The sequence below is a fragment of the Gadus morhua genome, chromosome 5, assembly GCF_902167405.1.
Source record: "Gadus morhua chromosome 5, gadMor3.0, whole genome shotgun sequence".
Classification (NCBI taxonomy): Eukaryota; Metazoa; Chordata; class Actinopteri; order Gadiformes; family Gadidae; genus Gadus; species Gadus morhua.
The window spans coordinates 15,073,478-15,088,252 of record NC_044052.1 but is presented as its reverse complement, the minus strand read 5'-3'; the positions used below and the strand labels follow the sequence as shown (position 1 = coordinate 15,088,252).

Below are 14,775 nucleotides of genomic sequence, written 5' to 3'. Positions count from 1 at the left end.
TCAACGGTAAGCCAGCTGTTGTTTTTTTCTGCTGTCCAAGCATTGAGTTGAGTCTCAAACTGAACCGGAAATTCTTCAATTTCTCTGGGAAACAGCCAATTGTTTTATTGCCTCCACCAAACAAGGTCAGTTTGTTTAGACTGTTGTAACAGACCATCCTTAGCAATGGTATGTTAATCATAGTAGCCATCTGTTATTCAGAATTAACAGACTGCTGAATGTAGTCATGGACTAATCAGAATAGAGTAGGCCTATTCATCAATGCTGTGTAATGTTGGATTATAACCATCACATCATATAATCATATATCCCCACTGCTTATTACACATGCTTTTGTCATTGGGTGCCAAGAATTACAACAAACTGAAGCCCATTTACGTTATTTGGTAGAAGCAAAAGTGCAATACACGTTAGGGATGGCATTAATACAATTACTGAAGCCAGTAATGTATGTTTCCATCCATGGTTTGTGGCGTCATCCGGGGATGAGATGAGTTGAACATGAAGTGTTTTGTTTGTTGTGATGCATTTAAATAAATTATATTTTTAAATAAATTCTACAAATAAAATACTACGCATACAATATGTTATTTATATTACTCATATACTAGTATCCCTAGTAGGTTATGAGTATAATAGTGGGGATATATTCATGTTGATATTAGGCAACTTGACAGCCTACCTGTCCACAAGTCATCATTAGGTGTGTTATGGGTGTGACACGAAAGAATCCAATCCAATGTGATGACTGTACCCATTGATCCCGCCCCTAAATATATATGATTGGCTTTGACATTGGCTTCAAAACAATTCTGTCCCTCTGATTGGATGTAGTTTCTGTCGTTATCATTTGACAGACATTCCCGTGCTGTTTGTTTAGAAAATGAAACTGGCGTCCGGATACACTGACGCAACGAAATCGAAAACGAGCATTTGACGTGGATTAACGGTTAACAAATTTGGGTTTGCTCAGTAAACGGTGGAATATATCTTGCTGAAGTAAGAAGACAGTTTGACGAGGTGGGTGTATGACATGTCGTATAACATAAGAAGGCCTGGGCGTCCACGCGCAAGGCGTCCACAACAACATCACAAACGTTATAGCTAGCTAAATAACATTGGTTGGGCTGTCAATAATAGCCATTACAGCGTGCGGCTTACTTGTTTTGATCGTGTTTATCGTATCGTATCGTGTTTGACGACTCGGTGATTTGTGTATGAAATAATGCGTTCTCGCACGTTTGTTTTGCTGTGGACACCGTGATGGCTATATTTCCTCCTCCTTATCTCCATAGCCTGTCCTTTGCTCCAAAATCTGAGATGTTGGATATACACCCGAGAAGGCAACGAATGAGCGATCTGCAATGGAGGTCAATATTGTTGATTGATTGATTGATTGATTGATTGGTTGATGTATTTATTTATTGTGGACAGTCGCCTTACTCTCACGTCCGAGTCAATCATTAAAAAAACAATCTGCCTACATGTCAATGTAATTTTTTTTTGCCTCAATTTCAATTCAATGTTAATATTCAGGCTTATGTCTTTCTATTCCTCTCATTGGTATTCTGTACTATGGTCTAGCCTCTAGGGTGGTTTCCTGGGCGCGACTGAAGCTGTGGTCGGGATGGCGCACTTTGACACCGAGTACCAGCGTCTCGAGGCATCCTACAGCGATTCACCTCCAGGGGAGGAGAATCTGCTGGTGCACGTGCCCGAAGGAGCCAAATGTAACACACACACACACACACACACACACACACACACACACACACACACACACACACACACACACACACACACACACACACACACACACACACACACACACACAAACACAAACACACACACAAATCCTCTGTGACATTGGTGATATGATGTATTGTTTTATGTTTTGTTTCCTTAGCACAATGGCACCATATAGAAAACCTGGACCTGTTCTTCCAGAGAATATCCTTTGCACACTACATCATTTTCTATCATAAAACTAGAATAACTCTGATCTTGCTGAATGACATGGTTTCTGAAAGCACCTTAACCTTACTTCACGTCTATAACCTGCACCAGAAGAATGGATTCACCTGTATGCTGCTCGGGGAGATCTTTGAGCTGGTGTAAGTATTATTAACAGTACACAAATTGCTTTTCGTTTTTTAATGTGTTTCCAATGTGTTGGTGATGGAGTGTTGTCGTTGGAGGTGATGGAGGCCTTATTCTACCATTATTGATTAAGTGATCAGCGATAGTCTTTTTTTAAAAATATTTATTTAATGAAGCAGATACTATGCTCAAGGATGCCTAAAGGGAGGCTTTGGACATTGGGGAATCGAATCTAGTGCCTTTCGGCTGGGAGTTCTTCCTTTTTTTCTTATTCTGTCTCTGCTCTCTCTCTCTCTCTCTTTCTATTTCTGTTGTGCTTTCCTCTCTCTCTACACACTCACAGTCAGCTGCTGTTTGTGGTGGGCTTCACTGTGTTCCTGGCTAACTGTGTTGACTACGACATCCTCTTCGCCAACAAGTTTGTGAACCACACCGACTCCTCCAAGGTCACCCTGCCGGACGCCTTCCTCCCTGTGGACGTCTGCAGCGCCCGGTAAGGGCGGGGGGGGGGTCTGTTCAATACAGCCATGAAGCTGTAAACACTGTAGATACTGTGTTTTAATGGCTTATCCTGTCTAAAGCATGGCGATTGTGGCATGTAGAATGTAGAACGTACAAATATATTTGGACGTTTCTATTTAGTCATTTCCTGAAGCATTTATCTAAAGAGACAGACAAATATTTCCCTGTCAAGTCATTAAGGCACAGGGAAGGTTTATGCGTCTTGTTTGCAGGCTTTACTTGAAACTTAGATATAATTGGTATACGGCTTACATATTATTAACTGCAAATATTTTTGCTTCCCTCAGAATCCGAGACAATGCCTTTGTGATTTTTGTGCTGATCATATCTGGCATTTTCTGGCTGCATCGCCTGGTCAAGTTCATCTACAACATCTGCTGCTACTGGGAGATTCGATCCTTTTACACCAACGCCCTGAAAATGACCATGGTGAGAGTTAACTGAACACTGGCATGTTGAGATGGATTTTTTTATTAGCGCATTAGGAGTCATATCCATTAGACTTGCATTACACTGGTATAAACTTGTATAAAAAAAGTGATTAGCTCAGGGGTTAGCGCCGCTGCCTCAATGTCAGAAGGCTATGAGTTTGATCCAAAAAGGAACCCTTTGTGTGTGTAGTTTGCAGCCCCCCCCCCCCCCATCCCCCACGTTCTCGTAGGTATCCTCTTGCCTGTAAATCTATGCATTTGAGGTCAGGTTTGTGCTGTGTGAGCTCCTAAAAAAAAAAAAGAGCATTCAATGCTAAGCAAAAAATTAAGAAAAAATGAGAAAAAACAAAACATGATGAATGTGCTTTTCCTTTCACAGTCTGAGCTGCCTTACGTGACATGGCAGGAGGTTCAGGCACGCATCGTGGAGATCCAGAAAGAGCACCAGATCTGCATCCACAAGAAAGAGCTGAGCGAACTGGACATATACCATCGCATCCTCCGCTTCAAGAACTACATGGTGTCTGACTCAATTCAGATTCAAACATTCTCTCTCCTTCTTTCTTACCTTCTTTCTTTCTTTCTTTCTTTCTTTCTTTCTTTCTTACTTTTTTTGAATAGTCTCAATGACTATTTTGATGTTGCATATCTGTTTTTATGTATCTAGTGTCAATTTGTATCTTATCATACAAAACCCAGTTGTACTCCCTCTCTCTCTCTCTCTGAGATAGAGTTTAACACCATCTGTGAATCCATCTCTTCCTGTCTCTGTAGGTTGCTATGGTGAATAAGTCTCTACTGCCCATGCGGTTCCGGCCTCCCTTGCTGGGAGAGGTTGTGTTCTACACACGCGGCCTCAAGTACAACTTTGAGCTCATTTTCTTTTGGGGACCAGGTGGGTGGCTGGCTCAGTCCACGTTGCAAATGCATATGAGTCTGGAACCTCAGTTCATTTTAGATTTCCAAGTGGTGTTATCAACGGCGCAGTCCAAATGCCAATTTGATGGACCTCCAACCAATCACAGCGTTGACACATCAGCGGTAGCCATCTTGGTTGTTTATGAAAATGCCTCTTCGGCTCTTCTATAAGCACTCCTATGAATTTGAATATTGACAGCTTTTTACTGCTGTTACTACTTATTTCACAGGTTAACACGAAAAGGTATGTGTGGTCAGGCCAGATTAGAGGGAGAGCAATTCCACTGGGATTAGTTGCTATCAGGCACACCTGAGGCCAGCCTCATCAGCAATCATTCCCTCTCCGAGCTACAACAGACACATGAACAGAAGCCAGTGAGCGGACATATACCTACACATCACAAAAACAACACAACCAGCAGTAGCTGGAGAATAAAGTGTCAAACATGCAACAGCAGGTTTCTACCACCATTAGGATTTTCGTCACAGTAATGGCACAGTAATCATGCTCATGGCTTTCCCTCCAGGGTCTCTGTTTGGGAACGAGTGGAGCCTGAAAACAGAGTACAAGAAGGGAGGCAACAGGCAGGAGCTGGCCGACCGGCTGGCATCTCGCATACTGTGGATCGGCATCGCTAACCTTCTGCTCTGCCCCGTCATCCTGGTGTGGCAGATCCTCTACGCTTTCTTCAGCTATACTGAGGTGAGCACGCACGCACACACGCACGCACGCACGCACGCACGCACGCACGCACGCACGCACGCACGCACGCACACACAAATATCAGCTCTTTCACCAAGTTATTTATTTGATAGTTATTCATGTGTACAACCTTTCTCGTGCTCATCTGATATTGAACCGTCAAATTCTGAGCTGTTATTTATACTTGAAGCACGTGATCTCATTAATAAGCATGTATAAAATAAGATGCAACAAGCAACCCTGAATATGCACAACAAATGACCCAATTGATCATAGCTAGATTCTATTAATATGATCATTATGTTAGTTAATATTCATGGGCAGTATAAACACTCTGTATGTGTCACCCCATGTGTTGCGTAGGTGATCAAACGTGAGCCGGGTTCTCTGGGCGCGAGGTGCTGGTCTCTTTACGGTCGCTGTTACCTACGTCACTTCAATGAGCTGGACCACGAGCTCATGTCCCGGCTCAGTAAGGGATACAAGGTACAACGTCCAACTCCTATCGTCACATCACTAGACCAGTAGAGTAGTCTGAGGGGTCACATGTTCACCGCAAAATGATGGGACATCGCTTACTGTGGATGCGGATGGTTTTGTGCCACTATGAAACTTGCACACATTCTATTGTTCTTCAAACCCTTTGATTTCAAATGACATCGCTCTCATTCCCCCCCCCCCCCCCCCCCCCCAAAGCCTTCCTCCAAGTACATGAACTGCTTCCTGTCGCCGCTGCTGACGGTGGTGGCGAAGAACGTGGCGTTCTTCGCCGGCTCTCTGCTGGCCGTGCTCATCGCCCTGACCATCTACGACGAGGACGTGCTGGCGGTGGAGCACGTCCTCTCCTCCATCACGCTGCTGGGAGTCTGCGTGACCGTGTGCAGGTGGGCCTCGGCTGGTAGACCACCATGTCCTTAGCCTGCTTGGGGCCTGTGGTTCTGTTTGGCTGGTCGACTCCATATCTCTTACCTGTTGTACATCGCTGTTGTCTCGCTGTGTTGGGAGTCATCTGTAATGGAGTCATCCTTTGTGTTGAATTTGTTTGAAGGTTGGTTATGTTTTCATTACAAGTGAGAGCGGGGGGTGTTTTAAGTGTTAAAAATACTGATATTATATTACTTCCTCTATATAACCCTTAGACCTTTCATCTGACCCAATGGTGTTCTCTCTCTCTCTCTCTCTCTCTCTCTCTCTCTCTCTCTCTCTCTCTCTCTCTCTCTCTCTCTCTCTCTCTCTCTCTCTCTCTCTCTCTCTCTCTCTCTCTCTCTCTCTCTCTCTCTCTCTCTCTCTCTCTCTCTCTCTCTCTCTCTCTCTCTCTCTCTCTCTCTCTCTCTCTCTCTCTCTCTCTCAGGTCGTTCATCCCTGATAAACACATGGTATTCTGCCCTGAGCAGCTGCTGAGGGTGATCCTTGCTCACATCCACTACATGCCCGACCACTGGCAGGGCAATGCACATCGATATGAGACCCGCGACCAGTTCTCCCAGCTCTTCCAGTACAAAGCGGTAAATACCAGTACAGTGGTGGCCTGAGATGTTTCGAATCCCAGCTAAAATGTACTGGGTTTCGATCCCCAAATGAATGGAGTTAGGTATCTTTGGGCAATTTGGAAGAAATCTGGGTTTGGCATGCTCCAAATTACAGACTTATGACATCAATGGTCCGATTTTTCCTGGATTTCTTTCCTCTCAAACCACAAATCTGTGGTCTTGTATGTAGGGCTGTACTGTAACCAAAGAAAATATTGGTAGAGTGCAATAAACAAAAGATTGCCAGATTACCTAAATTGGTCATGGTGCACTGACTGAGTGAAGTCTACCTGGTAGCCTAAATTAATTATGAATAAAAATGCTATTTGCAGCATATTCAAATGTTTTTAATCGTATACAGAATGATGATAAAAACAAACAGAGCAGTCCACTATTGCTCCAGCCCACTATTTTATGAGGGTTATTAAACATTTGAAAAACTATTTCCAAACGAACGAAAGTGCCTTATTAGTTTCAAACAATGCACATCAACAAAGAGAAGGCTGAAAAAATCCACAATTTAAAACAAAATACTGTGCCCAAATAGCTGCTGGACTTCCCTGCTCTGGAAAGGAATGCCAGAGATTGTCGGATCAATGTCAATTTGGTCGGACAAGAGCATATCGACCAGATGTTGCACACTTATCTTAGAAAATATCCCAGCTTGAGGGTTTCCCTCTCGTGGCATTAATCTGACTGTAGATAAAGCGTCATGCTGAATGACTCTAAAGTGAGTTGGTCCGATGGCATTTGACCGACTGCGTTCAGGGGTTCACGTTGTCTTCTTCTCCTCGGGACCCATGGGTCCAGGTGTTCATCCTGGAGGAGCTGATCAGCCCCGTGGTGACGCCCTTCATCCTCATCTTCAGCCTGCGCAGGAAGTCCCTGGAGATCATCGACTTCTTCAGGAACTTCACTGTGGAGGTGGTGGGTGTGGGCGACACCTGCTCCTTCGCCCAGATGGACATCAGGCAGCACGGGCACCCTGCGGTGAGACGAGGACTTCAGATACACACACACACACAAAAGGAGTTTCCTGAATCTTTGCTTCTTATTGCTCTCTGACTATGGCAAGAGGCATCACTTGGCTCTCGTTTCAGTGACTCAGAATTTACAATACCCTGTGTTTGGCACAAACCCTTAAGGTTGATTGTAACCCACCCACAGCGAAATCCCAAGTGCACGGTATGTGCAAGGTAGCAACGTCTAAAGGATATGATGTATTTTTCAGACATTCTCTCTGCTGTCCTCTACATCAAATACAAGAATATGTACTTTATAATGCCTGAGGAGGGTGATTCACATTACATTGTTTAATTAAATGACATCTCTTGCTCTGTCTTTATCCCTCTCTCTGTCTCTCACTCGCTCTCAGTGGATGTCGGCAGGGAAGACGGAGGCCTCCATCTATCAGCAGGCAGAGGACGGCAAGACGGAGCTGTCCCTGATGCACTTTGCCATCACCAACCCCCAGTGGCAGCCGCCCCAGGAGACCACCCACTTCATCAGCCAGCTGAAGGAGAAGGTCCACAGGGAGGTGGGCGGGGCGTCCGGGGACGTGCTCAACTCCATCTCCACCTCTGAGGTAAGAGCAGGGAGCATCTAATGGATTTCATCAATCACATTTGGGAAATTCAGGAATTGTTCCGAATAATCGATGATAACGGTTATTCTATATCTGAAAGTAAGTATATACAAAAGGTAAATAATGTTGTTGTTTTTTTAGTAATTACTGTTTGGAGCCGGTTCAGTCCTCTGTCATGTCTCCACGTCTGAGTGTCAAACCGTGTTCTACAGAGATCTATCAATGGAATGCATTAATAAGGTCGTAATCAATCGATGCGATTTAGTAATCGACCAATGCAGTGCAGTAATGAGAGCATTTCACGTTCTTAAATGTAGCGCATCGAAACACCTATTGATCGGTTTGACTAGTAAACAAAAAAAATGTATGCTCGTGGAAAATAGATCAATGGTCACTGTCATTTTGACGTGAAATCTCAGGTAGTACTAAAATACCCTTTTCCCCGTTGTCTATTCCGGATTCTTTCAGCCCAGGAGTCTGGTGGCCAACCTGCTGGGCGGTCCCACCACACTGGGATCCGTCCACTTCGGCCGCGACTGCTCGCTCACCAACCAGGGCGTGGCCGGGCTGGGCGAGGGGGTGTCGGCCCTGCGCTCCCTCTCCCCAGTCAGCTCCAGCCTGCACTTGAGAGGCAGCATGAGCACCGCCCACAGAGCTGTAGGCCACGCCTCCTCTGTCAGCAGGACCATGGGGGGCTCCGGGTAGGAACTCGTTTCCCTCCAGGCCACTGGGCGTCAGCTTAAGAGCACACATTCCCCCCCCCGCGCATATACATGGTTAACTGCATGATTATCACATAGTTAGACATTGAATTTTTGGTTTTAGTCTTTTTGACTAAACCGTACCGATCGATTCCTTATTTGTTAGGAATCTAAAGGTCCAGTTCTTTTTGATGACACTGTAATACAATGAAATGTAATAGTTCAAAATTGCATATTGTAATGGATTTTTTGCGGTAAGTATTTTCTTATTTTTTTATCTTCTGCTTATCATGGTTTTCTTCCACTACCTTTCAGCACTGACGCCAGGACGGTCAGCTCGGGCAGCAGCGTGTGGGAGGGTCAGATGACCAGCATGGTGCTATCAGAGTACGCCTCTACAGAGATGAGCATCCATGCGCTTTACATGCATGAGGTGAGCAGTCAAACGTATTCAAATGTCATGAAACCAAACTAACCAACGTGCATTAGCGCAGTGTCCCAGAAACAAATGAGAATAAAACCTGAAATAAAAACGTTGACTGCTGCAATAACACCAATAACGAATGGCAACTTGAAATTAAGGCTTTCCCTTGGATTTGGGGAGTCCTTCCTTTGCCTTTTTGAGGGCTTGATGTGTGGAAATGTGGCACGTGAAGCCCTTTGAGACTGGATCATTAAGGGCTATGCAAATAAAATGTACTGAACAATGATACCAAAATGCAAATCATTCAAAATATCCAGATCACAGTAAAAACGATTGAACAGTACATAAAGCATCCACAGAGGAAGTTAATGACGAGTCCCTTTTTGTGTGCTGGTGTAGTGCCACAAGCAACAGTCCCGCGGCGATCTGTCCCGCCACACCTGGCACCGGCAGGAAAGCGACGACAGCAGCGACAGCATGGTGGACGAGGTCCGGAGCGACGCCAGGACCCATTTGAGGAACTTCCCCCGCTCGCAGACCTTCCCCAGCGCTGCTCCCAGTCCCAGCGCCATCCCCACCTCCGCCTCAGTCGCCGGCAGTTCCGGCACTGGCCACGAGGGGGCGACGTTTCAGCGCGGTGGTCACCAACAATATGGGGGGAGCGGTAGCACAGGTAAGGTAACAGCCAATGTCAAGTTAGTCTCATACATCTCTGTTGAGATTGGCTATTGCTTTGTGATGTCTGCAGTTTGACTACTGACTAACGCAGATTAGCTTGTTATATTCTCCTCATTATAATGAATCTTTCCTGAGAGTAGCTTGCTGTTTCTACCGGACCTCCCTATCTCTGTCTGCCAGGCTACCTGGGGGCGGGGGGCAGGGTGGTGAGGTCAGCCCGGGTCCCCATGGGAGGGTGGGCCGAGGACGGCCAGGCGGCCCCGCGTCTCCACACCCCGGTGCCGGAGGAGGGGTCCGAGGACGAGGTGGCCCCGCACATACACCGGGTAAATACAAACCATGCACTGACTGTGCACAGGCCTACTTCATCTATACTATCTGATTGATCCCGCTTGGGCCTCCCATGATAAGATAATGTCGTAAGACGCTTTGGAACCACCAAATTGCAAATATGTGTATTGCTTTGTTTGTAGACAACTTTAATCATTGGAAAGGTGAATTGACCGGTAAACCCTTTAGAAAAGGCTGGCTAGGAAAATGTATCTAAAGAGGAAAGTTATCTAAAAAGACACGCAACTTTTACTCTTTCTGTCCATTACACTATTTCGAACTGTTTGTAGGTATACTTTTTATGGGGATTAGGTTTTAGGAGATAAGTTACTTCAGGACTAGTTAAGGACCTGGTATTACACAGCAGACTTTTTCCGGCTGTGGTCAAAAAGGGAGGGAGGCGGCAATGTGAGGTCTAATTCTTCTGTTTCTGTCTCTTGTTTAAAGGTGACGTAGCTGTGCCTCGTGAAGATGCAGTGTGCGCACACATTCACTCACTTTTTCACTCACTCACACTCAACGCCTCATTTGCCCCTTACACATTGTTTTGACAAGTACAAGACAGGGTGTGCCATTTTACAAATACAAACCATAACCTGTATAGCCCTCCTGTATGACTCTTATTAATCAAGTCACGCAGTGTATAAATTAATTGTGAGTGTGTATGTGTATGTATACATATCTATATCTCTATAGATGTATATCTATCATTTAAAAGGTCACTCTTTAACCTTTTCATCGCCCATCACCTTCATCCATGTAATCATACATGAGTAAGCCACTTTTAGAACTTCGTAGATATCACTCAAACTGAAAAGAGATAGAATTTTGCTTCATTTATTTTCGAGTAATCAAAAAGAGAATATTGATCTGTTTGTTTTAATATTTTAATAATTCGGACAAGAATCTATGAAGAAAATGTTCCTATATTCTTTTCTTTATTTAATTTAATTTAATTTAATTATTTCCTATAGTTAGGACCAATCCTAGACCATACCTATCCAGACATACACGCACGCTGTCTTAATATTTATTGCACTCAAACTGGTTTCCTGTGAGTGTTTTTTGTTTTGTTTCTTGTTCAAATGACTGATTAAAGCATGCAGAGTGGCCACGTTCAGACCCTTCCGTCCATTGCTACTAGTGCATGATGTAGTCCCATCAATTGCATCACACTTACACATCAATAAGCTCACATCTATAGACACATCGGCTCACCAGGGGAATGTTCTTTCATTAAGTCATTATTTTGTTTTAATCTAATCTATGTTCCAAGCATGTTCTTTTATGGGCTGTGTTTTTTATTTGACGTTTTTTCTCGAAGTGTTTCTTAGCTCAAATTAAGTGAGTGATGGCGGGTTGTTTCACAAATATGGGAAAATGGGGAATGGGTTTGAGTGAAATTATTGTTTTATACAATTTCTGTAAATTACCATTTTGTACAGTTGTAAAATCATATATTAAAGTCATGGCAATAGTTGTGTGTATGTTGAAAATATAATTGAAGATTGTTATTTGTTATTTGACTCTTGACTTGATTCTCAGAGAAACAGATGGTCATGGTTTACGGACAAGAAGATGCAGAAAATTAAGCTACGACTGTAAAATAAAATGCATTCTAACTCAATTTCGTGTTTTGTCAGTCATTTTAGATGTAGATCTAGTATAGATCTAGCCGTATCGATTTGCTTGGGAAATTAAACGTATATAATAAAAACGTATCAATCACAGTGTGGTGATACTTCTGGTTTTGCAGAGCCCTGACGAATACTTTCACATGTTGAAATGATGAACCTAACATGATTGTATCTAACAAAACTGTAATAAATGATGAACTTAATAAAAAAGACATCCAACTGAATAAAATGTCCTTAGGTGAATGGCCATTACGCTGAAAAAAAAAAATACATTACTTTGGAATCAGCGAGTTGTGGGACCAAAAATGTATGGAAACACAATACGGACAATAAGGACAGACGTCCTTCAAAGCTATTAAGCCTTATCAGAGTGCAAAACCAACATCCTCTTAGATTAGATAATTTCCCTCGGATGAGCCTATTCATTCGTGTTTAGCATAGAAATGCATGGAGGGTACGTGCAGGTGTGGCCCGGTGTGCGGATGGCCCCCCTGGGCTGGGGATGACATCATGGGTGGCCAGGCAGGGTATCCGATTGGGGGCAACGCGGCTGGGCCCTGGCTGTAGTGATGGTGATGGTAGAACGCACCTGCCTTCAATTTGACAATGAGATGACAGTAGTGTGAGTCCTGGGATCAGGCAGTGTTCAAATAGCATGGTCAAGAGCAGACGTGGTACGTACGGTACTGTCGTTTGTATGTCTGCAATATCTGAAAGCAGTGACCCCTCTAGGATTTTTTAAGACTGACTCTCTACTTGATTATACAGCGATGTACTTATATGGCTTTCTGTACTTTATACTATTCAATTATACTCTTCTGTACACTCTATATACATGTCAATACTCTATATACACTGCTTAATTTTAGAGAGAGAGAGAGAGAGAGAGAGAGAGAGAGAGAGAGAGAGAGAGAGAGAGAGAGAGAGAGAGAGAGAGAGAGAGAGAGAGAGAGATAAACTAACCTGCTCAAGGTACCCTGTTTGTCCAGTAGCGTGACCGGACCTCTCAGACCCAGGGAAGCCCAGGGGAGGCAGGGCTTTCAGCATCATGTTCTGCATCACAATCTGATGCATCTGGGCATTCTGCATGAGCATCATCTCCACCATGTCTGGGAAATACAAATAGGAACACATAAGGGCAGCGTAATGACCAAAAAGAACATATAGAGACCTGTTGATGACCACAAAGAACATATGAGGTTAATGGGATGACCACAAATAACATCTAAGGGTCATGTGATCCCCACAAAGAACAAATAGAGGCCCATGATGAACACAAAGAACATATATATACCCTCTTTGATGCTGCGGCCGTGATTCTGAGGGGGCGGGGCCGGCTGGCTCATCGGTTGTTGCTGCAGTGGCACCTGTTGGATGAAGGTTGGCTGCTGTTGAGGAATCTGCAGAAGAAGAGAGAGAGAGAGAGAGAGAGAGAGAGAGAGAGAGAGAGAGAGAGAGAGAGAGAGAGAGAGAGAGAGAGAGAGAGAGAGAGAGAGAGAGAGAGAGAGAGAGAGAGAGAGAGAGAGAGAGAGAGAATATAAGAGATAATATCCATTTCCACATGCGTATTGTCTGTAGTGATTCTTTCTTTCTAACTGTATTTGTTTAGTACTGTTACTAAATGAGGGTAAGAGATAAAGCAGACTAGTGTATTGTGTAGACTAATGATAGTATTATATACATTTATATTTAACCAATTGCACTTGCATACTTCCGACAGCAGAGGGCGCCAAACAGCCTCAGACAAAAGTGGAGGGGCGATAAATGTTTGAAAATGAATAATATAAAATTCTCACAGTTGAAATGTGTTGAATGTGTGGGGGCTGTGCCGGAACGTGTATCGGAGGGAGCAGAAACGGTATCACCACAGGCCCAGGAGTAGGCTGGTAGGGGAAGGGCGCTGGGTAAGGAGGGGGTGATGAAGGAAAGTGATCAGCGTGGCGGTGGTGGTGTTGAGGCTGGGAGCGTCGTCTCTGCGGTCCTCCCCAGGTACGAGGTCTGCGGAGTTCCTCCAGCATGTACTGTTCCTACAAAGCGAGGAACCGCTTACTGCTCAGTGAAAAGGAATGTATGTGCAGATATAAAAGTACACAACAACAAAACGTTTTTATCTTTGTCAAATTAAAAAATCTTTACAAACTCTCAATCTTTGCAGTAAGTCTCGTTTCCTCCTCTGTGCGCCGTGCAGTGCATACATCTCTCCATCATAGGTCCCTTAAAAAAAAACAATTCAGTATAGTCAATTCAGGAATGAAAAAAAGTACACTTAATAGTAAAACACTAGTATCTTACTTGAGGATTGGACAGAATCTGTTCTTTCGTCCATCCTGTTTCTTTCGTTGCTCAACTTCTAGAGAATGCAGGTATATGTAAAAGATAGAAAGAATTTCCAATTTAGAATTTTACATTCAGAGAAAATAATGTTTAAATGTTTTAAAGCAATTGTTTTCTCTGAATCCATTTCTGAAGTATTTTTAGTGTATATTCTACCTTCTCTATAAGTTTCAGTCTGAGTTTAGTCATCTGATCCACTAAGGGATCTGTCATGCTGGTAAAAGAAAGAAATCATAACTTTTTAGAGTGTTCAAATTATTTTAATTAATATATTGGAACGTCAAATAGGCACAAAATCAAACTAAAAAAATATGTATACAAATGTGTGTCTACCTGAAGTCATGCAGAAGAGAGGCACGGTTGTTTTTAACTGTAGGCCTACTGTCTCCATGCTAAACAAAAGCCAGCACACGCACACATGGTTGCCAGGCGACACGCCTATTTACTGAAGTTAATCGCGAGCTTTACTGCAACTTTCCTGATTGTTTCATTGGTGAATCTGAACACAAAAAAAACAATAAGGCGATATTAGATGATTAAATACAGAAAAGGAGAGTAGTGTGTGTGTGTGTGTGTGTGTGTGTGTGTGTGTGTGTGTGTGTGTGTGTGTGTGTGTGTGTGTGTGTGTGTGTGTGTGTGTGTGTGTGTGTGTGTGTGTCTGTGTGTGTGAGTGAGAGAGAGAGAGAGAGAGAGAGAGAGAGAGAGAGAGAGAGAGAGAGAGAGGGCATACAAAGGATATGAGAATACGCATCTATTCATTGACTAGTCCTTTCGGCAATGATAAATATGACAATCAATATTTTGTGTATGACTAATGGGGTTAAATCAAAAGTCAGTAAGGTAGCTTGTCGGTTGATAATTAAGCGCCTGAACGCGTGGAAAT

At 43.7% G+C, this 14,775-nt stretch overlaps 2 protein-coding genes across 2 annotated transcripts; one reads left to right on the top strand and one right to left on the bottom strand.

Moving 5' to 3' along the window:
* The first annotated feature begins 830 nt into the window (after positions 1-830).
* On the top strand, positions 831-10,885 carry atg9a (ATG9 autophagy related 9 homolog A (S. cerevisiae)). The gene is made up of 20 exons (XM_030356544.1): positions 831-1,020; positions 1,296-1,370; positions 1,585-1,730; positions 1,907-1,950; positions 2,050-2,114; positions 2,444-2,593; positions 2,910-3,051; positions 3,433-3,573; positions 3,828-3,948; positions 4,499-4,674; positions 5,038-5,160; positions 5,371-5,558; positions 6,026-6,179; positions 7,014-7,193; positions 7,579-7,788; positions 8,257-8,489; positions 8,805-8,922; positions 9,313-9,586; positions 9,772-9,917; positions 10,369-10,885. The coding sequence occupies exons 3-20, from the start codon at positions 1,628-1,630 to the stop codon at positions 10,375-10,377; spliced, it is 2,577 nt and encodes an 858-aa protein (XP_030212404.1). The 5' UTR covers positions 831-1,020; positions 1,296-1,370; positions 1,585-1,627; the 3' UTR covers positions 10,378-10,885.
* Positions 10,886-11,204: 319 nt separating this feature from the next.
* c5h21orf58 (chromosome 5 C21orf58 homolog) lies at positions 11,205-14,490 on the bottom strand. Its single transcript, XM_030356545.1, has 8 exons — positions 14,226-14,490; positions 14,049-14,106; positions 13,851-13,908; positions 13,699-13,772; positions 13,355-13,585; positions 12,853-12,958; positions 12,522-12,667; positions 11,205-12,151 (listed from the first exon to the last, which is right to left on the bottom strand). The coding sequence occupies exons 2-8, from the start codon at positions 14,103-14,105 to the stop codon at positions 11,981-11,983; spliced, it is 843 nt and encodes a 280-aa protein (XP_030212405.1). The 5' UTR covers position 14,106; positions 14,226-14,490; the 3' UTR covers positions 11,205-11,980.
* Positions 14,491-14,775: the final 285 nt, after the last annotated feature.

What these genes read in the sequence shown, in the direction of transcription:
- atg9a (XM_030356544.1), top strand. Translation starts at nt 1,628, where the DNA reads ATGGCGCACTTTGACACCGAGTACCAGCGTCTCGAGGCATCCTACAGC. An exon ending in CTTTCTTCAGCTATACTGAG is followed by an intron (nt 4,675 to 5,037) that starts GTGAGCACGCAC and finishes TGTGTTGCGTAG; the next exon opens with GTGATCAAACGTGAGCCGGG. An exon ending in GGCTCAGTAAGGGATACAAG is followed by an intron (nt 5,161 to 5,370) that starts GTACAACGTCCA and finishes CCCCCCCCAAAG; the next exon opens with CCTTCCTCCAAGTACATGAA.
- c5h21orf58 (XM_030356545.1), bottom strand. Translation starts at nt 14,105, where the DNA reads ATGACAGATCCCTTAGTGGATCAGATGACTAAACTCAGACTGAAACTT. An exon ending in ACATTCAACACATTTCAACT is followed by an intron (nt 12,959 to 13,354) that starts GTGAGAATTTTA and finishes CTTCTTCTGCAG; the next exon opens with ATTCCTCAACAGCAGCCAAC. An exon ending in AAACAGGGTACCTTGAGCAG is followed by an intron (nt 12,152 to 12,521) that starts GTTAGTTTATCT and finishes GTCAAATTGAAG; the next exon opens with GCAGGTGCGTTCTACCATCA.